Genomic DNA, 24901 nt, shown 5'->3' with positions numbered 1-24901 from the left:
CTGAAACGGCAGATGTCCAATAAAAAGTGCCTCAGATCTTTATCTGATGCTCACACTCATCCTCCTGTCCTCGGATTTATGAATCAGTTGGAACGACCTCTCATACGGGCCGGGCCGGTGCTGAAGGACCTCATTAAGGAAGGGCTGGAGCTCCTATAGCAGCCAAGAGTTCCTTCATATTAGCTGCTGCACGGATACTTCAGGGTCATTTCAGAGAGTCGGGACGTTTCTAAACACTTGAGTCGAGCTTCTCTCTGTCTGAGCTCAGCTGCAGCTCAGTGAAAGCCTTCAGAAAGATGTGAACCGAAGCAGAAACTGGAGCCTCTGAGGGGGGGGGACAAATCCAGCTGGTTTTATTCACTGGAACTTTGCTCCAGAGAGTTTTACCTTGTTTTAGAAACTGGAAATCTGTTGAAAAATGGAAGACGGCGGCTGCAGAACCCGATTATTTTCCTCATCAACACACCTGTCCGGCTGTTAAAAATAACTCGATATTCATCTTTAAGACGCCTCACTGTGACTGAACGTTTAATCATCATCAATACCTGTGTAATAAACCCCCCCAACATATTAGATTATTCTATTTTTGTAGTTGAAGCTGAATATCTTTAGATCTTGAGATGTTAATTGCTGATTTAGAGACTGAAGGTGAAGACATGGATCACACTTATTATCATCCATCAGAGAGGGGAAGCTGTGACTTTTAGGTGGAGGAAAACGGGATTTTTACTGGAACAAGCGAGTGAAGACGGTCGTCTTTGGAGCCCTGGAGCGCGCTTTACATCAATTAGTCGTACATAAAAAGTTTAAAGGGATATTTAGTCTTCTTTCACCAGAGTAGATGCCACCCAAACAACAAAGTTCAGCTCCAACTTTCCCCTTCAGACTTTCAGGTTCAGCTTTAACCACACAGCAGATTATCACATTTCCAGTTTTTTTGGTTTCAGGCTCTCTGCCATGGTCCAAGATGGCTGCCCCCACAGACCCGTACGATCCGCTCCAAATCTGATCAGAACTCGTCAATCAGGAGCATTAAGGTGTGGGATTCTGTAGAAGTTAAAACCACTGAAAGGCTGTCAGATTCTTTACATTTTAGTTGTTTTACTGCACCGGCTCTCTGCCTTAAATCTTCTATTTTGTGACTTATTTTTAAATTGAGGAAACAATGAGCTTGTGGATCATTACTGGCAGGAAGTTACAGCCCAGATGTTTGGTTCTAAAGCAGCAAAGAGGTGAAGTTTTGACCCCATCTGCAGATATCGCACCTCAGGGGACGCAGTTTGCTACAGAAACAGCAGATGAGATTCAGCACATGCACGCTCAAGCAGAACGGCGAATGCACGTTGAAGCCGTGTTCATGCAGCGTCCGAGGAGTCAGAGCAGCCATCCTCACGTTTGCTGGCGACCTGGTGAAGTCAAAAGGGAGGATTAGAAAGGCGGCCACACTCCACAGCGGGAGAAGCAGAAGAACGGCGTGCTGCGGCGGAGCGGCGTGCTGCAGAGGAGCGGCGTGCACGTCTGAGGCTGACAGGTGAGCAGTAAAGACCCAAAGCCAACACACAGATTTCTTGTTAATTTAATTGAGAGATTCAATATAAAACATCATCAAAAAAGGCAGGAAACAAAAGGAAGAGCAGAAAAAGAGCAGAGAGGAAAATAAAAAACACGAAGCGTCCCGCAGCTCCTCAGAGAGTCCAGCAGGTCGAACACACCTTCAGAGCTTCAGCGACTGACTGAGTGAGCGAGCTTCACCTTCCTTCTGCACTCCTGGAATAACTTTCCTGTTTCCATGTCACTGGAAACCTGAGCGTCAACATTCTCCTTTCAGCGTGTCGAACTTCAGCTTCTTTTCTGTCCTTTTGGAGACTTAAAGGAAAAAATCAGAGCCTTGAAGCTGCTTTTTATCTGTTAAAGTTAAAGTGAGAGGGATCCTTTCTACATTCAGCTTCTTTTCTGTCCTTTTGGAGACTTAAAGGAAAAATCAGAGCCTTGAAGCTGCTTTTTATCTGTTAAAGTTAAAGTGAGAGGGATCCTTTCTACATTCAGCTTCTTTTCTGTCCTTTTGGAGACTTAAAGGAAAAATCAGAGCCTTGAAGCTGCTTTTTATCTGTTAAAGTTAAAGTGAGAGGGATCCTTTCTACATTCAGCTTCTTTTCTGTCCTTTTGGAGACTTAAAGGAAAAATCAGAGCCTTGAAGCTGCTTTTTATCTGTTAAAGTTAAAGTGAGAGGGATCCTTTCTACATTCAGCTTCTCAACGAAAGATTCCAAATCTTTTAACTTCCTTTTTAGAATTATTTACAAAGTCCGTTTTAATATTTTGAGGTTTTCATTCATTCATATTACTTCGACACATGTTCTGTTCCCATTAAGATGTTTTCATGCACCAGAAAAGGTTGGAAAAGTTGTTTTGGGGCCATGGAAATGTGACGGCTCACTTCTGAAAGCTTTCTCTCCAGTTAATGACCAAAACCGCTGATATTTTTCTTTATTCAGCCTCAAAGTTTTGTTCCTGTGACCACCTCTCTGTTTATAACAGCTGTCTGAACAGCCTACACCGCCACCTGGTGGCCACTCCGGAGTACTTCATTCACTGCTGAAGAGGATTTTAGCTACAAATGGATGGAAACAAAGCTTCTGATATGCTGTGTATTGCTGTTGAAAACCATAAACTGGGATGTTGAGCCACTCCATGAACCTCCACATGCTGCTCCACAAACTGTCTGCAGACATGACCTCCACCAAAGGGTAACCTCTGAAAACTGAGGCTCACAACATGAATGAAGACATGTGACTTAACGGCAAAGTGGCAGTGATGCAACAGGATTATAGCAACAAAAAACCCCAAAACATTTGTGCTCCTTTTTCATTCCAAGGCTGCTTTAGACTCCAGAACGGACAGGAAGTGCAGTTCTGTGGCGCACTGAAGCTGTGAGGCGTCCCAGCTGCTCTGCTGCTGCTTTCAGCTCAGAACTCATTTGTTTGCGGTTTGCTGGAAGCATCATTCATTCAGGAAAAGTGGGGGAAATACGTAAGGCTGCCCACGACCCAGTCCAGACACGAGACGGGGAAATGAATTTCACTCGCAGAGAAAGGGTCAGAACCCAGAGTCTGACCCACAGAAACAGAGAGAGAGGAAATCTTTGCCACCACACACCCAGAACAGAGCAGAGCACAGTGCAGTTTTTCTTTCATCAGCGCCGTTTATACCTTACTCCTGAAGAGCGGCTTGGCCCCGGGGCCGCAGTACTCGTTGTATATGAGCTTGAAGAGGAAGAGGTGGAAGAGAGTAATGAGCGAGGCCACGCTGAACCAGAAGAGGAAGGGCAGGCCCGGGTACCTGTTGGCCATGTGCTCCTCGTGGGCCAGGATGGCCTTGAGGTGCAGCGTGTGGCGAAGGTCCTGCAGGTGGCGCAGATCCGTGGAGATGTAGAGCAGCGGCGTGATGGGCTGCGTCACCATGACGGGGAAGGTGTGGCCCTTGTTCTCAGACGTCAGCTCCACGGGCTCGTTGAGGCAGCCGGCCTCGCAGGCGAACAGCTTCACCGGCTTCTCCTGCTGCTTCACCGACACGTGGAGGAAGGGCTTCCCGTCCGAGTCCAGCAGCACCGCCAGGTTCATCAGGTCCTGGTTGTAGTGGATTCCTCTCAGGGCGTAGCTGTTGTGCAGCACGTCCGGGTCGGCCTGGAACTGAAGGTGGTTCTCTGTGAACTGAAGGCCGCCGAAGCTCAGCACCATGCCCTGCATGGCGCCGTGGGCCCCGGCCGCCACCAGCACCTTGCAGCCCCTCTTCTGCAGCGTCAGAGTCCACAGCGTGACCAGCTGCAGGATCTGGGCCGTGTTGCTCAGCCTCTCCGGCCACAGGTTCTCGGCGTGCATGGTGGCGTGGCCGCTGAAGCAGTGGTCGGCGTAGTTGAGGCTGGACTCCAGTCGGGCGCGCTCCTCGCCGCTCAGCCTCCGGTCCAGGAGGGGGGCTGTGGTGGAGGACAGGATGTAGTAGAGGGTGGTGTTCACCGTGCGGCTGGAGGGCGTGTGGGAGTCCGTGATCTTCCTCATTTCCACCCCTGAAACAGCAAAGATACAAACGCACACTTTAACAGAGCGATGGAATTTATATGGAGCTCTGCTTTAAAACAGCCCCAGCTTCTCTGAAGCTGCACCTACTAACTGCTCCGGTACTTTTTACTGCCACCATTTATCTCCAGAGTGCATCACATCAACACTTTTCAGCTTATTTAAACAGCTTTTCAGCTTATTTAAACAGGTTTCAGCTTATTTAAAGCTGTTAGTTTGTCTCCTCACAGCTCAAATATCATAAATATCTGATTATTTATCAATCTTATATCAACTAAAACTTCATTTATCTTTAGTTAAGAGGTGAAAAGATGAATGAATCTTTATTTAAGAGGCTCATAAAGGCCTTTTACGGCATTAAAACTACTTTATGATGATAAAACAGCAGATTTATCACCATAACTGTGGTTCTGCAGCTCAGACACAGTTTTCTTTCTTTATCCTTAACGCTGCAGTCTTCTTCAGTCAGACTTCACTGTTTCTAAGGCTTGACTGGAAGATGTGTGGCAGATGATTTAAGGGTGTTCCTTTGAACCTTAATGTTTTATTTAATGTAAAGTAAGATTTTTATGCAGAACCAGCCATCAGGCGTCTCTTTGCCCCCGTTCAGCCCGACTGAGTACGAAAACAACAAGGAAGAAGTGATGTTTGCTTTGATCTTTTAAAAGAAATGATCAGATTTTTTAATCCCAGAAAATAAACCAAACTGCAGCAAAGATGTTGCAGCACGACATATTTAAAGTAATCTGACATAAACGTCTCATGACGGGACTCAAAATGTTGCTGCTGAAACGTTATATTTAGAACAGCCTGAAAATAAACCTGTTTTTTTTGGCTGCTCACACCTGCTCCTCCACCCGACTCCTCTGGTCTCAGTCCTGTGAGCAGAGGAGCCAGCTGTCAGCGCCACTTTAAACCAACTGAATGCGACGCCCAACCAGCCTCCAGCTTTCAAAATATCTGGTTAAAATCAGGAAGACGAGGAGGCAGAAACGAGCTTCTTCCAGCCCTGCATGCTGGTTTGTGATTGGTCGCTTTACTGAAACACTTTAAAGGCAGAGCCGGTTAGTTTTAAAGCCCCAGCTCACCTGAAATGAAGAGGTCTGTCCAGGCTTGCTGGTGATCCACCACCAGGTCCTCCACAGAGGCCCTCAGCAGCTCCCCCAGCTCCTTCTTGGCTCCATCCCTCAGTGTGCTGAAGGTCTCCTCCAGCTTCGAGGACTCAATGGGGTCCGAGGTCCACACCACAGACAGGACGTTGTCGGTGTACTCAGACTTAGCAGCGACCTGGATCCTGCTGCTCAGCTTCTTGGTGACCACCACCACCAGCACCATCCGGTTATTGTCCACCGGGACCCTGCCGGAGGAGAGCACGATGTCCCTGTCCTCCATCTTCTCCACACTGGTGGAGAACTTGTTACCGAAGGATGAAGAACTCCCGGAGGACACGTCCAGAGCGGCGGCTCTGTCTGAGGGGTTCTTGATGTGGATCCGCTGCAGATAGACGTTTGGTCTGCTTCTGTGCGCCATGACCTCCAGCCTGATGGCGACGCAGTCCCGGGCGGACTGCACAGCGGCGGGTGAGGCGCAGCGGACCGACTGCACGGATCCTTTCCGGAACCACAGGATGCTGGCCTGAGCCTCGGCCCGCCTGCCCTCGAGATGGATGTCGACTCTCGGGGAGAAGTCAGTCTGATGCACAGGGGCCGAACCGGGCTGCGAAGAGGACGCCACCCACAGTTTGTTCGAGTCGACATCGATCAGAATATGGCCGTTACCTGAAACAAAAGGCGTGTCGAGCTGCTCCTCAGGTGTCCTGTATATCCCCTCCCCGCGCTCCACGACAGACTTCCACCTGTGGATCTCGGCCTGGAGGCACTGTCCGGCCGCCCCGTCGGATATGGCCGAGCCGCTGAAGAGCCTCCACCTGTGCTCTGCCCCCAGGTACCAGTAGAAAATGAGGAAGAGGAGCAGTCCGACGAGGAGCCTCCTCGCCCAACTGCTTGACAACAAGCCCGGTAACCCCTTTAATCTTTGCTGTAGCCACATTTTAAGACGAAACAAAGGAAGCCCAGCGATGAGTCCGCGTCTCAAGACCGCACACAGGGTGCTTGAGAAGTCAAATTAAGATGTGACATCGAGTTTTTCCTCGTACTTTCACCCGAAGCTCAAAAAAACTGACCAACTGAAGTCCGGCTAGGCGAGTTTAGCTAGGTGTCTTGCGCTGAGAATGAACTCGGACTAAAATGTGTTTCTCGCATCGTATTTGTGCTCATATCCTCCAGCCAATATTGGTGACAGTGGTCAAGGTGTAGTTTCAGAAATAATTTAGCTTTTTGTTTGCTTTTGTTAGCTTTTAGTAGAAAGAAGATCACCTGACTTCGTGGACTCTGCCTCCAGCAGTTGACACTTCTGGTTTCTTCTTCTTCTTCGTCTTTCTTTGAATTGTGGGCGGTTGGGAACCAGCTGACATGTGCATTACCGCCACCTGCTGGTTGGGAGTGTGAAGCAGATGGTGTATTTTTTTTAAGCCTCGAAACGCTGATCTGTGAATCATTCAAGCTAAAAAAAAAATCATCTAACACAAGGTATGAGCTATTCATCTGTGTCACATGACGGACATATCAGCAAATAACCAACTTTAAATTCTACAACCACAATTCCATAAATGTGCCCACCTTTTTTTAACAGTTGTTGCTGCTATCAAATTAAGTTTTCACAGAATAGTAAAATGTTTTGGGTTGTATCTTTAGGCACTTTGTTACCAGCAGCCTGTCACAAAGACACATCATTTGTTCCCATTTCTTTAGTTGCATCTATGAAAAACAGCAAAGAAAACACAGTTTGACAGACAGAAAATAGGATTTCTGCAGCAACAAGGTGATTCCCAAAGAGCTATTAGCTGAAAACTTGGCATATCTCAGCATGGTGTGCAGTGTGTCCTTAAAACATTTGAGGAAACTGGACAAGTGGAGGACATGAACAGGATCTGAAAGTGATGTCCTTAAGAAAGAGGAAAAAATCCAGCTGTGACCTGACAGGACCTGAGAGATGCATCTGGACCTTCAGCTGATCCATCTACTGTTGGCCCAAGCCTCATCAGAAATGGTCTCCATGGAAGGGTGGCTGTCAAGAAGCCATTCTTAAGGAAGGGAAACAGGGAGAAAAGGCTGAGCTATGCCAAATGACACAAGAAGTGGACTGAATAGGCTCTGGGAATACCCTCTGTGTTCAAAATGATGCAGCAGATCTATGACCAAGAGTCCAAACCAGTGACAAATTATTTATGAAGGAAATATAATTATTTGTAGCTACAATCTCTTCATCATACTGGAGACTGGAAAAACTGCATATTTTGCTTGATGTTTTTCTCTTACTGTCCCCTAATTACTGTTACCTTTCCCCTTCTCTGTACTGTCAATCATTTTTATTATAAGTGCACTGGTTCTTGACTTCTAGTTTTTGTTGTTTTTTAAATAAAGTTTCAAATGAAGAAAACCTACTTTTTGTGTCGTTTGCTATGTATTTTTTCAATCGGACGTCAGAAGCTCCAGATTCCGATTTTCCCGAATGCAGCATCAAGTCATGAGACCGTCAGTTTTGATGCATTCTGGGAAATGTATTTCTTAATGACCCATTTTCATATGACAACGGAGAAGAAAACTTCATTTCCCAGAATCCCTGCTGCTTCAATCGGTTATCGCTTCAACTCAGAACAAAAAATGTCATATGTATGAGGTTTGCTGCAGTTATCACCGCTCAGGTTTAGTTAGTAAAGGATTCAGAAGGCTCTGTAATCAAATATATATATATATTTTGTAGCAAGAGGCTCCACATATTCAGCGGAATAAAATGTGTTTTTTTAGGGAAGTGTGGAGTTGCAGTGTTGCTAATTAGAAGCTAGTTAATGGCTAACAGGAGATGGAAGCGACTTGTTTAGGCTGCCTTCGTCTCAGTGAAACCGACACTAACAACGACTAACTCATGTTAATACTCACCAGAGGCTCTAATACAGTAATTTCGGTTAGCTAGAACATCTTCAGAGAAACTTCAGCCATGGAGGAAGTTGACAAGATTCTGATTCACGCCCTTAAACAAGTCGGAACGTAAGTATCTGCGGTGGTGGTTTATTAATTAGAAGTTGGTTTGTCCTGACAGATAAAGTATGGAATTAGTGAGGTGACGTGCTGGACAGTCCATCGCACGTTAGTGGGTTCATGTGATGAAGCAACGTCAGCAGGGGTCTTATGATCTTTGTTTGAGGCAAAGCTTGGACGTGAGCGTGACTGTCAGGATGTTTGATTTGTGTTTGACAGGGATGTCATTGAGGAGATCGACAGTGTCAAACAGTTCAGCAGTGAGCTGATAGTGGAGGCGGTGGTCAGATGTATCCGGGTGATTGATCCAGGCCTGGGCGGCGGGCTGCCCACCTCCCTACCTCCCGGCATGTCTGCCCGCTTCAGGGTTGGCATGAGCCTGGCACAGGCCTGCCAGGTAAGACCCCTGAGCCACGAACAATGTCCTCAATGGCAGTTTTAAGTTGTGTACTGATGTCTGGTCTGTACCTGTTCAGGTGTTCTGTCGGGTGGGTCGCTGATTTAATACTGTCCAGAGGAGCTGGTAGTTCCAAGGACATTTATTCTGTCCTGGGAACATTTATTCTGTCCTGGGAACATTTCTACTTAAATGGGAACATTTCTACTTAAATGGGAACATTTATTCAGTTTTGGGAACATTTATTCTGTCCTGGGAACATTTCTACTTAAATGGGAACATTTCTACTTAAATGGGAACATTTCTACTTTAATGGGAACATTTATTCCATCCTGGGAACATTTCTACTTTAATGGGAACATTTCTACTTTAATGGGAACATTTATTCCATCCTGGGAACATTTCTACTTTAATGGGAACATTTCTACTTTAATGGGAACATTTCTACTTTAATGGGAACATTTGTACTTTAATGGGAACATTTCTACTTTAATGGGAACATTTATTCAGTTTTGGGAACATTTATATTTTAATGGGAACATTTATTCCATCCTGGAAACATTTATACTCTCTTGGGAACATTTATTCCATCCTGGAAACATTTATTCTTAAATGGGAACATTTATTCCATCCTGAAAACATTTATACTCTCTTGGGAACATTTATTCCATCCTGGAAACATTTATTCTTAAATGGGAACATTTATTCCATCCTGAAAACATTTATACTCTCTTGGGAACATTTATTCCGTTTTGGGAACATTGTGTTTTTCTTTAAATGCAGAAATCAAATTTTCTGGGACCTCTTTTCAACCATCAAAGCTTACAGAAATGTCTAAGGACCATAGAGATGAACTGTGTGGTGCATAAACTAAAGATGTGAACTGAGGTATCTCAGCTCCCAGGTGCTCCAGGACTGTTTCAGGCCTGGGAATGTGCTCGTAAAAGTGAATTTACTTCAGAAAGAGTCAGCAGCAGATAGTCTTAAGGTTCACAAACGTCTGTCGTGTTGCTTTAATATAACTCAGGCTTTCTGATGCTGTTTTTAACAGCAGTCGGTGTTTGTGAGCTGCAGCACTGACCGGTGTTTCCAGACATTAATCGGTACCAGTGAAAGGGATTTATCCGTGTTGTTTAGAGTAGAATACATAAATGGATCCAGAACTTTGACTTTATGCTCGAAACGGAAAGAAAGAGCTGGTCTTAAGTTAGGATCTGGCTCCAAATCAGAACTGGAACCACTTTGGTGGAACCCCCCCGCCTGGGGAACGTTTGTCCCCTGAAAACAGTCCGGACTCTTGGGCCCTTTGGGTGTTGCACTTCTCCTTTATCAGGGACTTATTTCTGTCTGTTATCTCAACTTTAATCTCCACCAAAGCTTGTAAAAGTTGTCCCACATGAATATGTTCATATATGTAGTTTTTTTTGTTTGCACAGCGTTCAAACTCAGCCTTTCATGAACGCCGGGATGAAAGCGTTTCAGAGAACGTATGAAGAGAAGATTGTGAGAGGAAATCATAAAAATAAACGTTATTTAATGATTGACCAGACCTGCAGCAGCATGTCAGCTGACTCATTTTCCAAAGATTCTGGGTGCTTCAGACCAAAGTGAAAACAAAAACAGGAAAAGGTCAAAACCTCTTATGTAACCCCTCCATAGAAGTCTCTGAGGTAAAAAGTTACGGATACTTTAGGTCAAAACTGACGTGATTATATCTGCTTTTTCCCTCCTTGGTGGAAGAACCACAGTCACAGAACAGCTCCATGTAAAAAACAGGAAGTGGATCCTGTGAAATGCAGCGAGCAACACTTTGATGTGTAAACTTGGGTGTTTTAGCTTTGAAAGAAGGTGACTGTGCAGCTGTTTCTGTCTAACAGACCCAAACGGGTCAGAAGGTCGCCTTTGTTATTCCTAACAGGTCAAACTGTTGCTTTCCAGGACATCGGCTACAAAGGAGAGATCGGCTACCAGACTTTTCTGTACAGTAACGAGCCAGAGATCCGCTCCCTGCTCATGTTCCTGGTGGAGAAGCTGCCCAGAGAGAGCGCCGAGGCCTCGGACCAACCCACAGGTACCCAGAGACCGTGAACATGTTGCCTTTCCTCTCCGGAGGCCCAGAGATCAGGAGCTGCTGTGTTAAACACATGTTCAGCCGAAGCAGCTTCTGTTCCTGAACTCTCTTCTTAGTAGTCTTCACTCATTTCATATCAGAAGGCTTGAAAGCTTCAAAATGCAGCATTAAGGGGCTTCTGTAGGCAGAAACTTAACATAGTGTATCGTACTCAAGTGAAGGTAAGAACTGCTGGGCTCTGTTTCCTGAGATTGAGTCACAGCAGGTTCTTTTCCATGGAGTCATGTTTTTACAATAACCCCGAATGGACAAAGTGAGATATTCATACATTTCTGGAGCTTTTTCAGGGGTCTGGCAGGTAAATAGATGTGCAACATAGACTCCAAAAGTGAGTGAAAAATGGCCGACATGAGAGAAGTGAGGAGAAGCTGTTGGAAGCAAAGTGAAACACCTGGATACTAACAGCAGCGCTGTGTGTGTTTCACAGTTATCTCGTCTGCTTATAGACTCATAAACTCCTCTCACTGGTTGATTTTAAGCCTGCTGCCTCCGTGTGGGGTGATATACCTTTATGAATAAATCTGGGAGTGACCTTTGACCTTTGACAGTCACCTGAGGTTTGACGAACAAATTAACAATGTTGTCAGGACGAGTTTTTTCCAGCTGCGTCTCCTGGCCAAAGTTAAAATGTTTTTAAGCCATCCCTGCCCTAATAAGTTCAAGGTCAGACGACTATAATGGACTTTATGTCGGCGTCTCCCAGACTTCTCTCAGTCCCCTTCAACTTGTGCAAAACGCTGCTGCTGCCCGTCTTTAACCAACACTGACAGACCTGTGCACATCACTCCTGTTCTTAACTCCCTTCACTGGCTTCCTGTCCTTTATAGAACTGATTTTTAACTTTTAAAGTTTGTTTTTAAAGCTCTTATCGGCCTCACCCCATCATATTTATCTGAGCTTTTAACTGTAACCCTGGCAGAGCTCTGAGGTCAACAAATCAACTTTAGCTGGAAGTGTTCAGGTTAAAATACAAGCCCTGGGGTGACTGAGCCTTTTCTGCTGCTGCCCCCAGGCTCTGGAATAAGCCCCCCCCCCCCCCGAGATGAGTCTTATTTCTGACCTGGGCCTCTTTAAATCAGGGCTAAAAACATATTTATTTCAGATGGCTTTTAATACCCAGTAGTATGGTGACTCTTTTATCTTATCTTATTCAATTTTACTGTATTTTATTGCGTTTACTGTTATTTTATTGTTTTTTTCTTATTCTTTTCTTTATTTATTATCTGCTGTAAAGCACTTTGGTACCGAAATGGATTGTTGTAAAGGGCTGTATAAATAAATTGTGTAAACGTGAATAATAAAGTGAAACGGTATGACTAACACCTGGATACTAACGAACGTGGCTGCAGCGCTGTGTGTGTTTCACAGTTATCTCGTCTGCTTATAGACTCTGATATTAAAAGCAGAACGGCTGTAGTTGTTTGAATTAGAAGCTTTAAGATGAGTTTGTGGCTGTAACTAAACGTTTGAAGCCTTCTCAGTGATGCAGCATGTGATTGAGTTGCTTATAATTCTGCTGTTCTCCTGCAGGTAAATCGGCGGTCCTCCAGAGAGCCATCGCCGCCGCCATCAAGGCCCAGCTGGCGGTGTCCTGGGTGCCTCCAAACTGCCGTCTGCCTCTGCACTGCGAGACGCAGGTAAAGTCTTCAGTGCTCCAGTCTGGGGCCGGAAATAAATGTTAAAGGGGAACTCTGGTGTTTTTAAACCTTATTTCTGGCATGAAATACGTTCATCTACTCACAGAGAACAGTTTGGTGAAAGTCGGCGTCCTTCAGAAGATATTTAGATAACTGGAGATCCATATAACGGAGTGAACGGGGCTTAGAGGATGCAGCCTCTAAATAAGGCATTATCTGTCTTTATTTCACCAATACTTTAAGAAGAATGAATGAATGAACGTGTGCTATAGCTCTGTTAGCTCATAGCTGCTGTTATGTGGCTACTTGCAGCTATAGGAGAGCTAACGGAGGGATTTCTACACAGGCACTCTACTGGGACCACTTCATCCACACGCCCCCCTGCAGCACAGTTTATTCACTCCGTGCTCTGTGACAGTCGGCTAACTTCACACAGAGTTTGCTGCTGATAGTTTTGTGCAACATGGCAGGATATTTATCAGATTTTGAGTAAGATGGACGTTCTTACCGGAATGAATAAACTGTGCTGCAGGGGGGCGTCGATGATGTCATCCCAGTAGACGAGTATGTAGAAAGCCCTCCATAAGCCCCCCGATAGCCGCCAATAACAACAACACAGCAGCTATGAGCTAACAGAGCTATAGCACACGTTCATTCATTCATTCTTCTTAAAGTATTGGTGAAATAAAGACAGATAATGCCTTATTTAGAGGCTGCATCCTCTAAGCCCCGTTCACTCCGTTATATGGATCTCCAGTTATCTAAATATCTTCTGAAGGACGCCGACTTTCACCAAACTGTTCTCAGTGAGCAGATGAACGTATTTCATGCCAGAAATAAGGTCCAGGTTTAGAAATACCAGAGTTCCCCTTTAAAGAAGGTGGCTGAGCTGACACACCGAAAAGAGTCTGCAGCCAGAAAATAATGTAACGGTTCCTGTTTCAGCACTTTTTTTCATGGCTTGAACTTCATAATTTTCTATCTTTTGACACAAATAGACCTAAAATACTCCTGCAACAGATGTAAAGATCACCCTGTTAACCCCTTTTAGGCACTAACTTACCACTGTGACTCTGTTAAATACGATGAGAGGCAGATTTAAATGTTATGGGGACCGTAATAACCAACATTGTGCAGCTCAGGTCGTGCCTGTAAACAAACAGCTTAGGGTCCTGATATCCAAGTGGGGTGTTGTCATGTAAAAAAATAAATAATTAGAAGTTGCTACTTGGCAATCTTTATTGAAACTTGGTTCTTGGTTTGTTTAGAGTCAAGGAACATTGCACAGCTTCTATGTCCAGCCCCTCAGCTTACCGCACTGCAGTAAAGGTTCAGGCAACAAGCATCTCAAAGGTAGGTCTGACTGCATGAATTCAGCTGACCTGGTCGTGCTCACAGAAATATTAAGATGTTCTTTTGGTTTTATTACTCTGAAAGAAGTGGATGAAATGTGTTTGTGTTCGGTTTCAGAGGTGAAGGCCTACCACCGAGACGTTCTTCCTCCTGTGACCGCCCAGTTTTCCAGTCATTCCTCTGTGGTGGCGTCCATGTTGGAGCACCACACAGCCGAGCTGAGTGCCGCTCAGGAGTGGGACAACGAGTGGAAGAGTCAGGGACTGCTGTCCCGCCTCACACCGCAGGCAAAGCCTCTCCTTCACTGCGCTCCTTCACTCAAAGCTTTGACACCCAGCTTTGTTTTAGAGGAAAAAGGACGAGGAAACCCTCCCTCTAACCGTGTTTTTCCTCCGTGTTGAACAGGATTACCGCGCACGGAAGCTGACACGACTGCGTAAACGCATCGAGGAGCAGCTTCGGTCCGCTGCCGCACCGTCTCCTGAAAGTGCCTTCGGCGTTTCCCGATCCACCTCCGACCTGTCTGAGCTCCTGCAGACGTTCAGAGGCTCCGCCCCCTCCGACCGCGTCCTGACCAAGGGAACCCATTTCACCCACACTCAGAAGTTCACCTTCACACAGGTGAGGGCCGCTGCACGAGCCACAGGCCAGAGTCTCCCCGCAGGGCCAGAGTCTCCCCGCAGGGCCAGAGTCTCCCCCGCAGGCCAGAGTCTCCCCGCAGGGCCAGAGTCTCCCCGCAGGGCCAGAGTCTCCCCGCAGGGCCAGAGTCTCCCCGCAGGGCCAGAGTCTCCCCGCAGGGCCAGAGTCTCCCCGCAGGGCCAGAGTCTCCCCGCAGGGCCAGAGTCTCCCCGCAGGGCCAGAGTCTCCCCGCAGGGCCAGAGTCTCCCCGCAGGGCCAGAGTCTCCCCGCAGGGCCAGAGTCTCCCCGCAGGGCCAGAGTCTCCCCGCGGGCCAGAGTCTCCCCGCAGGGCCAGAGTCTCCCCGCAGGGCCAGAGTCTCCCCGCAGGGCCAGAGTCTCCCCGCAGGGCCAGAGTCTCCCCGCAGGGCCAGAGTCTCCCCGCAGGGCCAGAGTCTCCCCGCAGGGCCAGAGTCTCCCCGCAGGGCCAGAGTCTCCCCGCAGGGCCAGAGTCTCCCCGCAGGGCAGGTTCAGTGTTAACTCTAACTCTGTCCTCCAGGAACCGGCCGCCGTAACCAGCCCCATCCTCGCCGGCCGCCAGTCAGAGGGCGACATCCAGCTGCGTCAGCAGGAGGAGCTCGCCTCCCTCCAGCAGCAGTTTCAGCAGCTCTGCAGCGACGTCGACCAACTGGCAGCAGGCATGAAGCACACGAGTGTCACCAATGCTCAGGTAATGCTCAGGTAACCCCCAGCGGAGCAGAGAAGCATCCGGTCTGATTTAACCAGCCAGCAGCTTGACTCTTTATCTTTGAAGTGTGCTGGTCTGTTTGTGTTGAAGAAGCTTTTAAGATCATGGAGCGTCAATCTGTCCACATTAAAGGGCCGCGCTCCCCCCAGATGAGAGGCGGGGTTTCAGATGGGACTGGTCTGCTGTTTCATGGAGTAACGACTCGTTTCTGCTGAAGTTCTGTCTCTGTGTCCTGAGGAATATTTCTGGCAGTTCAGACTGAAATCTTTCTCGGTTCACCCGACTGATCAATTTCCAAGAGAACCACAAAGTCTCTCTTTCTTTATGGGACTTTGAACAGATCTTTTGGGTAACTTTTTCCTGATTTATACAGTTTGCTTCTCTGCTCAGTAATCAGTACTGATGGGTCATTTATTCACCGGCACTAATTGCATTAAAGTTTATTACAAAAGAACTGCCAGTTAAAGCTTGGTGTGTGTTACCAGGACAACCACTCACTTTAGACCAGGGATGTCAAACTCCGGTCCTGGAGGTTTTAGATGTTTCCCTGCTTCAACGCACCTGATTCAGATTAAATTAATCTCTTCTAAAGATTGTTACATTCTGCACAAACCTGCTAATGAGGCATTGATCTCATTCAGGTGTGTTTGAGCAGGAAACATCTAAAACCTGCAGGACAGCGGCCCTCCAGGACCGGAGTTTTACATCCCTGCTTTAGACCATTTGCATGGTTTCAGTTATATTATTTCTTTATTATTCGACTTGTTTTGCAGCACATGCACAGAAATGAGCACAGCTGTAGTTCCAGTCTGTGTCTGAGCTCCACACTCGGACTCGTCTGAACTCCCTTTACACCAGTGTTTCTCAATTCCGGTTCTCATGACCCACTGCCCTGCATGTTTTAGATGTTTCCCTCCTCCACCACACCTGATTCAAATGATCAGCTCGTCATCAAGCTCTGCAGAGGCCTGATAAGGAGCCACTGTGGTGTGGTGGAGGAGGGAAACATCTAAAACATGCAGGGCAGTGGGTCATGAGGACCGGAACTGAGAAACACTGCTTTACACCAACATACATCCTCTATATCGGGTCTCATCTCCGGTGTTTCATAAACATTCTCTTTATCGCTTCATTTCCTTTTTATTTCAGTTTATTCAAGTTCTTGCTTATTTTCACTTCATAGTTTCTTTCTTTTTCGTCTTTTAACACGTGAAACGTCCTTGAAGGGTGGCGCTGCAGGTCGGACGGTGCATGATGGCGTATGTGACAGATGATGGACGTTTGGATGTGACATTAAAGATGGTGGCAGAGCCGTGGGAATTAAGGCTGTGGCGTGTTTCTCTGCAGGTGATGGATGAGCTGAAGCAGCGGGAGCTGGGAAACACCGAGAAAGAGGAGAAGATGCAAGTGAAGAAGAAAAGCATTGACCTGTTGCCAGATGCAGACGACAACCTGCTGAAGCTTCAGGTGGGAGGGTGGATGGATGTCTGACAGCTCGCCGGCGGCCTCAGCGGCGCTCTCTGACTCGCTGCCTGTTTTTCTCTCTGCAGTCTCTGGTGGAGGCCAGTGCCAAGCGGGTGGTGAACCTGGCGTCTCAGTGGGAGAAACATCGCGCTCCACTCATTGACGAGCACCGCAGACTGAAAGAAATCTGCAGCAGCCAAGATGTAAGGGGCGTTACAGACTTCTGAGTTACAGTCAGAATGAGCTTTGGGTTAATTTGCCTCCTTTTTCCACAGATGGAGTCATCCAGAAAACTGTCCGAGATCAAGACTTTGCATGAAAAAATCCGCGTGTCCACAGAGGAGGCAAAGAAGAAGGAAGAAACCTACAAACAGCTGGTAAAAGAGGACAAAAAGAACTGTTTCCAGATATTTAAACTCAATGACTGACATTTTTCCAGATGGGAAACTCCTGAAGTAACTCCCTTTCCTCTTGTGGATGTCCACCGCAGTTATTGTGTCTCTTAATGTATTGGAAACTTGTGTCTGTATATTTCTGTATTTAGCAGACGCTTTTATCCAAAGCGACTTACAAATGAAGATATAACAGCTTTATAAAAAGCTAACAATAAGCTCCATAGAAGGAACCCAGGAGTCCGACTCTGTCAGAGGGGACAGAGCAGAGATAGGGTGCAGGCATAGAAGGAAGTGCAGAAAGATAAAGTGCAGAGATAGAGGGGGGAGGGAAGTACAAGGTAAGTGCTGGGATAGGAGATGCTCTCTGAAGAGCTGGGTTTTCAGGAGCTTCTTGAAGATAGACAGGGACGCCCCTGTTCTGGTAGCGCTCGGTAGGTCATTCCACCATCGTGGGACGACACATGAACAGAGTTTGGATTGTCTTAGGCGTGGTGTAGGAGCTGCTAGACGACAATCCTGGGACCAACGGAGGGACCCAGTTGGGACAGAAGCCTTTGCAAGAGCCTTCAAGTAGATGGAGCCGTTCCATTAAGCTCTTTGTAGCTAACATCAGGGACTTGAATCTGATGCTAAGGGCAGCCAGAGGAGCTCAATGAACAGAGGGGGGGGGTGTTCTTTTAGGCTGATCCAAGACCAGACGCACCGCCGCGTTCTGGACCATCTGCAGAGGTTTCACAGCACAGGCTGGAGACCAGTTAGGAGACCAGTTAGGAGACCAGTTAGGAGACCAGTTAGGAAACCAGTTAGGAAACCAGTTAGGAAACCAGTTAGGAGACCAGTTAGGAGACCAGTTAGGAGACCAGTTAGGAGACCAGTTAGGAGACCAGTTAGGAAACCAGTTAGGAGACCAGTTAGGAGACCAGTTAGGAGACCAGTTAGGAGACCAGTTAGGAAACCAGTTAGGAGAGCGTTGCTGTAGTGAAGGCGGGAGATGACCATGGCCTGCACCAGGAGCTGGGGGGCATGTTGGGTCAGGTATGGTCTGATGAAGTAACAGAATATGTCCGCCAAAGAGGAGACGGATGGGAAAGAAACCAAAGAAAAAGACTTCTGCAGACAGTCTGTGTTTGAAGGTCATTGAACCTGATGCGGGCGGCTAAGGGCAGCCAGAGGAGCTCAATGAACAGAGGGGGGACGTGTTCTTTTAGGCTGAAGGTGCAGTTGCTGCATCGTATTGACGCAGACTGACTGACTTTTTGTCCCTGTTCTCTTCCGCTGCAGGTCACGGAGCTGGAGAGCCTTCCTCAGGATGTGTCTCGGTCCGCTTACACTCAGAGGATCCTTGAAATTGTCAGCAACATCAAGAAACAGAAGGAGGAGATTACAAAGGTGCGGCATTCATAAGAAGGTGTTTTAGAGCAGAATGAAAGCCTGATCAGACCTGGATTGGTTCATTTATCTGAGGTTAACTCTGTGGAGGGAGTCGGTCGGTTCATCATCAACGTTTCCACTTTGCTCGCAGATTTTGTCGGACACAAAGGAGCTGCAGAAAGAGATCAACAGCCTGACAGGGAAGCTGGACCGGACCTTCGCTGTGACTGATGAGCTGGTCTTTAAGGTCAGTCGGTCACAGGCCACCAATCAGCTCTCTCCATGCATGTCGGCCCTGGACCAGTGAAACAAGTGTTTTTTTATATCAGAATAACTCTTTTTGTGACGTTTAATGTCCTTCTGCAACATTTGTGTCTCCTCTGACTGTGATTATCGACAGAAAAGCAACAGAGACTGTTGGGATCATACAATCTAACATTTGAATTGACTTTAAGGAATGGATCTGTACCACGAACAATAAGACATAATAAAACATTTGTTTGTCACTAACATGGCCTCCATGGAGCCCACAGTGCTGTAGAATATGTTGGCAGAGCAGAGAAAGGCTCTTAATTTAAAGGATTGGACAAAATATTAGTACAGTAATGAGCTCTCCAACAACATCAACTAAAACTGATGCCGTTTATCTTTATTAACACAAAAATTGTGGCAAAATGGGTGTTTTACCTGAAAATCGCTGCTTTTACACAAAATGTTAATAAAAGCAAAGAGGTTACAAATTTTGCTTTTATTCTGGAGATTTTTTACATTGATGATTTAAAGTGTGATGTTTCTTTTTATTAAAGCACAAACTTAATGAACTTTTTCCTTCGTAGGATGCAAAGAAAGACGAATCCGTCCGAAAATCCTACAAGTACCTGGCTGCCTTGCATGAAGTATGTCACCGTGCCTGAACCCCTCATATTTCATTTTAGCCCAAACAGGAAGAAAACAAGCTAATGTCATGTTTCCATCATCTCCTGTAGAACTGCAGTCAGCTGATCCAAACCATCGAGGACACCGGCACAATCCTGAGAGAGATCAGAGACCTGGAGGAGCAGGTAGAGTTCACACCTGTGGGACTCCAGAGCACGTCTGTGCTTTATGGCTGCAGCACACTTTATTTTACTTGTGTTTTCTAACTTATTAAAGGGGAACTCTGGTATTTTTAAACCTGGACCTTATTTCTGGCATGAAATGCGTTCATCTACTCACTGAGAACAGTTTGGTGAAAGTCGGCGTCCTTCGGAAGATATTTAGATAACTGGAGCTCCATATAACGGAGTGAACGGGGCTTAGAGGATGCAGCCTCTAAATAAGGCATTATCTGTCTTTATTTCACCAATACTTTAAGAAGAATGAATGAATGAACGTGTGCTATAGCTCTGTTAGCTCATAGCTGCTGTTATGTGGCTACTTGCAGCTATAGGAGAGCTAACGGAGGGATTTCTACACAGGCACTCTACTGGGACCCCTTCATCCACACGCCCCCCTGCAGCACAGTTTATTCACTCCGTGCTCTGTGACAGTCGGCTAACTTCACACAGAGTTTGCTGCTGATAGTTTTGTGCAACATGGCAGGATATTTATCAGATTTTGACAACGTGAACGAAGACTTTGAGTAAGATGGACGTTCATACCGGAGTGAATAAGCTGTGCTGCAGGGGGGCGTCGATGACATCATCCCTTTAGACGAGTGTGTAGAAAGCCCTCTATAAGCCCCCCGATAGCCTCCAATAACAACAACACAGCAGCTATGAGCTAACAGAGCTATAGCACACGTTCATTCATTCATTCTTCTTAAAGTATTGGTGAAATAAAGACAGATAATGCCTTATTTAGAGGCTGCATCCTCTAAGCCCCGTTCACTCCGTTATATGGATCTCCAGTTATCTAAATATCTTCTGAAGGACGCCGACTTTCACCAAACTGTTCTCAGTGAGCAGATGAACGTATTTCATGCCAGAAATAAGGTCCAGGTTTAAAAATAACAAGTAACTTTTTGTTCTACCCATAGTGAAGAGGCTGCATGATGCCAGATTGTAAAGTTCAGTCACATTTAGTTTCTCTTTCGTCTGCAGATTGAGACAGAAAACAGTAACAAAACTGTGGCTAATCTGGAGCGGATTCTGGACGACTACAAGGCCATTCGACAGGAGAACTCTGCGCTTGCTGCCAAAGTGAGAGAAGGCTGAAGGGAGGTCTTGTTTCTCTGAAGTGAAAACCTGAAGCTGTTAACAAACCCGGACAGAACAGAAGCAGCACTCCCCGTTTGACTCTGAGGGGCCTGTGGTTCATTAACACAGAAACCAGCTGATTTTGTATCACGGGGAACTAATTTGTATTTTAATGCACATCATGGGTGGAGAAGACGGCTAGTTTTCCATTTCAAACCGATTCTGCGGCTTTGCTCTGAGGGTCCATGCACTGGCTTGAATATCTGGTGAAACGGAGCAGCAGGGGGCGCTGTCACGAAGTGATTAACAGAAGATGCGGTTGTTTGTAATCAAATCTTTAAACATGAATTATTGTTCCACTTTCAGTAATCAGCTGTTCTATCATGTTTATATTTGAGCTTCATATGTTGAGAGAATGGGATTTGAATGTAGTCCATTTCAAATGTTGTATACATGAAACCAGCTTAAATAAAGATGCCTTACAGATTTGAGGATTTCGTGATTCTTACTCATGATCGTCTTACAGCTCAGTAAAAAGTTGGTAGAAGATCTGAAATATTTCTTCTTTGTTAAGAAATATATCAGTTTTGATCTTTCAGATCTTGGCTGTAGATGAAGTTGATGTGAAAAGTGATGTTCCTTTTGCCCCATTATCTGCTATTTCCCCCTTTGGTTGAAATAACCTTAAAGTGGAACTCTGGTACTTTTAAACCTTATTTCTGGCATGAAATACGTTCATCTACTCACTGAGAACAGTTTGGTGAAAGTCGGCGTCCTTCAGAAGATATTTAGATAACTGGAGATCCATATAACGGAGTGAACGGGGCTTAGAGGATGCAGCCTCTAAATAAGGCATTATCTGTCTTTATTTCACCAATACTTTAAGAAGAATGAATGAATGAACGTGTGCTATAGCTCTGTTAGCTCATAGCTGCTGTTATGTGGCTACTTGCAGCTATAGGAGAGCTAACGGAGGGATTTCTACACAGGCACTCTACTGGGACCACTTCATCCACACGCCCCCCTGCAGCACAGTTTATTCACTCCGTGCTCTGTGACAGTCGGCGTCCTTCGGAAGATATTTAGATTCCTCGAGATCCATATTCTCTTTTTCCCTGATTAATTTCTCAAATGATTTTATGTCCATGTGACATTATTGTGGTTATTAACTTGTGTTTCCCTGTTCCAGCAGGTATCCTTTGAATGGTGTTATGGTGTTTTTCCCCCTCTTTTCCCTCTTTTCCCGTCTTCTCAAACCCCAGCTGGTCGAGGCGGATGGCCAACCTTCCTGGTTCTGGTTCTGCCAGAGGTTTCTTCCTGGTTCTGGTTCTGCCAGAGGTTTCTTCCTGGTTCTGCCAGAGGTTTCTTCCTGGTTCTGGTTCTGCCAGAGGTTTCTTCCTGGTTCTGGTTCTGCCAGAGGTTTCTTCCTGGTTCTGGTTCTGCCAGAGGTTTCTTCCTGTTAAAGGGAGTCGTTCCTTTCCACAGTCCCTCAGGCTCAGGACGGGAGATTGGACTGAAGACAAGTTTCGGTCCAATCTGTTGGTTTCCTTAGCTAGGATATTAATTTTTTGAATTGGCTCTATATGAATTAATTGGATTATGATTACAATGAATTGAATTCCAATTGGCTTGAATTGGACTTTATTACTTAAGTGCCTTGAGATGACAATTGTTGTAATTTGGCGCTTTATAAATAAAATTGAATTGAATATAACGGAGTGAACGGGGCTTAGAGGATGCAGCCTCTAAATAAGGCATTATCTGTCTTTATTTCACCAATACTTTAAGAAGAATGAATGAACGTGTGCTATAGCTCTGTTAGCTCATAGCTGCTGTGTTGTTGTTATTGGCGGCTATCGGGGGGCTTATAGAGGGCTTTCTACCCACTCGTCTACTGGGATGAAGTCATCGACGCCCCCCTGCAGCACAGTTTATTCACTCCGTGCTCTGTGACAGTCGGCTAACTTCACACAGAGTTTGCAGCTGATAGTTTTGTGCAACACAGCAGGATATTTATCAGATTTTGACGACGTGGACAACAATGAGCTGTGCTGCAGCGGCGGGTGTCGATGACGTCATCCCAGTAGACGAGTGGAAAGGTGCTATATTGATGAAGCGAAAGCTTCCGATGGCAGATGTTTGGACTTTGACATTAAATGTTTTGCGCAGGTCTTGTTTTGACATTCAAGCATGTTTGGAGAATTCTTATTGGACCCATATTGGGGTCTGCTCTTGGGCTTTACTTGCTCGGATGGCCTGATATGGCCAATTTGGCAGCTGTAAATATTTTCCAGACCCTGGATTGTTTTCTTCTCAGCATCATATGCATCCACAGTCTGCGTCCCGAAGTCCTCAGAGAGCTCTTTGGACCTCACCATAATGATACCACAATTAAGAATGAACCAACTGAATGTCTGAAGCTTAGATACGATGGGCTACTCAGTGACTTTGCTCTAATCATTTGCACCTGATGCGGTGCACCTGAGTCTAATAAAGGTATTTTAGGAAGTAATAATGATCCTGAAGGTGCCGTTTTCTCTTAATTAAACCTTAATTAAACGATTTTTAAAGACATTTTAGGTTGTATTTGTTTTGTTATTACTTCCAATCCTTGATATTGTTAAATTGAAGATTAAATGTCCAACAAAAGGATCGTGTTTATTATGGGATGCACTTTTTTCTTTTACGACTATACAAATGCAGCTACTAATTTTGACAAATTTTATTTTGATGGTTTTGTGTGGTTAAAGTTACGTTATGATTTAATTGCACCAAATCCAAACACTGAGACTGAAAAGCGACAGTCAAAATGTTTTTGGTAAAAACTGATTTAGACTTAACTAAATATCTTTAAACGACTGCAACGCTTTGATGTAAATTAATGTTGGATTTACATATCATGTTTATTTTTATCATGTATACTGATGATATTTGTGATGTCATTTGATGCCAAACACAGTCATGCAGTCATAAACATAGCTCTAATTTAACCCTACAAATAACTTTAATTCATACAAATAGCCACCAAACACTGCATTAGGTTATAGGATTGATGAAGATCCCCATTTTAACACAGATAGTTGCTGTAGATCTGTTTAAAGCTGGTTTAAGGAGCACAAAAGAATCTGATAGGAAAACGCTGGCTGCAAGCATTCAAGTTACAGTATCTGCACTGAATTATTGTATTTACAGAGGTGTTTCATAAACTTTACTTCAAAAACTGCTTTTGGTTTTCTACTTAATCAAATATATACTTTTTGTATAAATTAAGATATTGATATGCTACACGAGCAGATTTTTTCAGTTCATAGATAAACAATAATGCTGTAAATGTTCTTAAAACTCAATTATTCAACATAGTCGTGTACTAATAAATGCCGAGTTTTTGCAGTAATAAATTACAATAAATGTCCTGCCAAATTATACGTTTAAAAAAGTTCTAAAAGTCCTTTTGAACGCTAACAAGCTAAATGCTACCTAGCTAAATGCTACCTAGCTAAATGCTAGCTCAAAGCTAAATTCTTCCAGAAATCTTCCTGTGTGTAAACTTGTGTCAAGAAACACTGTGACTGTTATGTATATTAAAAAATTATTGAAAATATAGATTTGATAGCACAATTCCCACTGCAAGTATTCTGTATTACTGTTACATTTAGCAATATGCTTTAGCTAATGCTGTGAAAAATATTGTCCCTCTGAGTTCTCCCATTTTTTTTGTATGTAACTCATGCATTCATATATTTTCACATTATAAAGGCAACTTAAGTGAAAAACAAAAAGCATATTCTTAAAATGATATGAGTAACTGGTATTTATCAAAGCTGTTATCTGGAATGCAACTTCTTCTTAGAGCCTCAGTTCCAGTAAACGTCCACAGCAGCATATCTGACTCAAGTTCCTGCGTTAACCAAACAGTTTTCTGAACTTTCAGTCTTAAATCTGCATTAATCAGTTTGGAAATTAATAAAAATGACGATTTGATGGTTTCCTAAGCGTGTCAACTTTTTAGGAAGTGGCATTTTATGAATACTACTGAATCCTAAATGAATTTGAATTAATCTGATTTAATTTAATTGGGCTTGAATCAAACTTGTTTATTTTCTGTTAAATGAATTTGAATTAATCTGATTTAATTTAATCGGGCTTGAAGCAAACTGGTTTATTTTCTGTTAAATGAATTTGAATTAATCTGATTTAATTTAATCGGGCTTGAAGCAAACTGGTTTATTTTCTGTTAAATGAATTTGAATTAATCTGATTTGATTTAATCAGGCTTGAATCTAACTTGTTTATTTTCTGTTAAATGAATTTGAATGAATTTGATTTAATTTAATCAGGCTTGAATCAAACTTGTTTATTTTCTGTTAAACTTGTTGCAAATTGGTGCCACATAAATAAAACGAACTGAAATACTGACATTGGTGCCTCGTCAGTGCTCCGAACT

At 44.9% G+C, this 24901-nt stretch overlaps 2 protein-coding genes across 2 annotated transcripts; one reads left to right on the top strand and one right to left on the bottom strand.

Moving 5' to 3' along the window:
* Positions 1-972: 972 nt before the first annotated feature.
* Positions 973-6498, bottom strand: kiaa2013 (KIAA2013 ortholog). The gene is made up of 3 exons (XM_072367083.1): positions 5161-6498; positions 3209-4062; positions 973-1406 (listed from the first exon to the last, which is right to left on the bottom strand). The coding sequence occupies exons 1-3, from the start codon at positions 6119-6121 to the stop codon at positions 1356-1358; spliced, it is 1866 nt and encodes a 621-aa protein (XP_072223184.1). The 5' UTR covers positions 6122-6498; the 3' UTR covers positions 973-1355.
* A 1266-nt stretch (positions 6499-7764) lies between these two features.
* Positions 7765-20946, top strand: ccdc22 (coiled-coil domain containing 22). Its single transcript, XM_072367158.1, has 16 exons — positions 7765-8178; positions 8389-8566; positions 10505-10637; positions 12228-12334; positions 13603-13687; positions 13805-13974; positions 14093-14308; positions 14862-15032; positions 16398-16517; positions 16601-16717; positions 16790-16891; positions 18191-18298; positions 18432-18527; positions 19117-19176; positions 19267-19341; positions 20362-20946. The coding sequence occupies exons 1-16, from the start codon at positions 8129-8131 to the stop codon at positions 20473-20475; spliced, it is 1902 nt and encodes a 633-aa protein (XP_072223259.1). The 5' UTR covers positions 7765-8128; the 3' UTR covers positions 20476-20946.
* Positions 20947-24901: the final 3955 nt, after the last annotated feature.

This window comes from Leuresthes tenuis, unplaced genomic scaffold (genome assembly GCF_036924035.1).
Source record: "Leuresthes tenuis unplaced genomic scaffold, fLeuTen1.0.hap1 SCAF_16, whole genome shotgun sequence".
NCBI classification, from domain to species: Eukaryota; Metazoa; Chordata; class Actinopteri; order Atheriniformes; family Atherinopsidae; genus Leuresthes; species Leuresthes tenuis.
This window is presented reverse-complemented; position numbering and strand designations above follow the sequence as displayed.

Bases quoted from the DNA above. Each gene is read 5' to 3' on its own strand.
- ccdc22 (XM_072367158.1), top strand. From the start codon at position 8,129: ATGGAGGAAGTTGACAAGATTCTGATTCACGCCCTTAAACAAGTCGGA. The intron at 13,688-13,804 runs GTAGGTCTGACT...GTTCGGTTTCAG, and splicing joins AGGCAACAAGCATCTCAAAG to AGGTGAAGGCCTACCACCGA. The intron at 16,892-18,190 runs GTAAAAGAGGAC...CTTCCGCTGCAG, and splicing joins AAGAAACCTACAAACAGCTG to GTCACGGAGCTGGAGAGCCT.
- kiaa2013 (XM_072367083.1), bottom strand. From the start codon at position 6,121: ATGTGGCTACAGCAAAGATTAAAGGGGTTACCGGGCTTGTTGTCAAGC. The intron at 4,063-5,160 runs GTGAGCTGGGGC...TTGCTGTTTCAG, and splicing joins GACAGACCTCTTCATTTCAG to GGGTGGAAATGAGGAAGATC. The intron at 1,407-3,208 runs GTATAAACGGCG...TGACTTCACCAG, and splicing joins AGCCGCTCTTCAGGAGTAAG to GTCGCCAGCAAACGTGAGGA.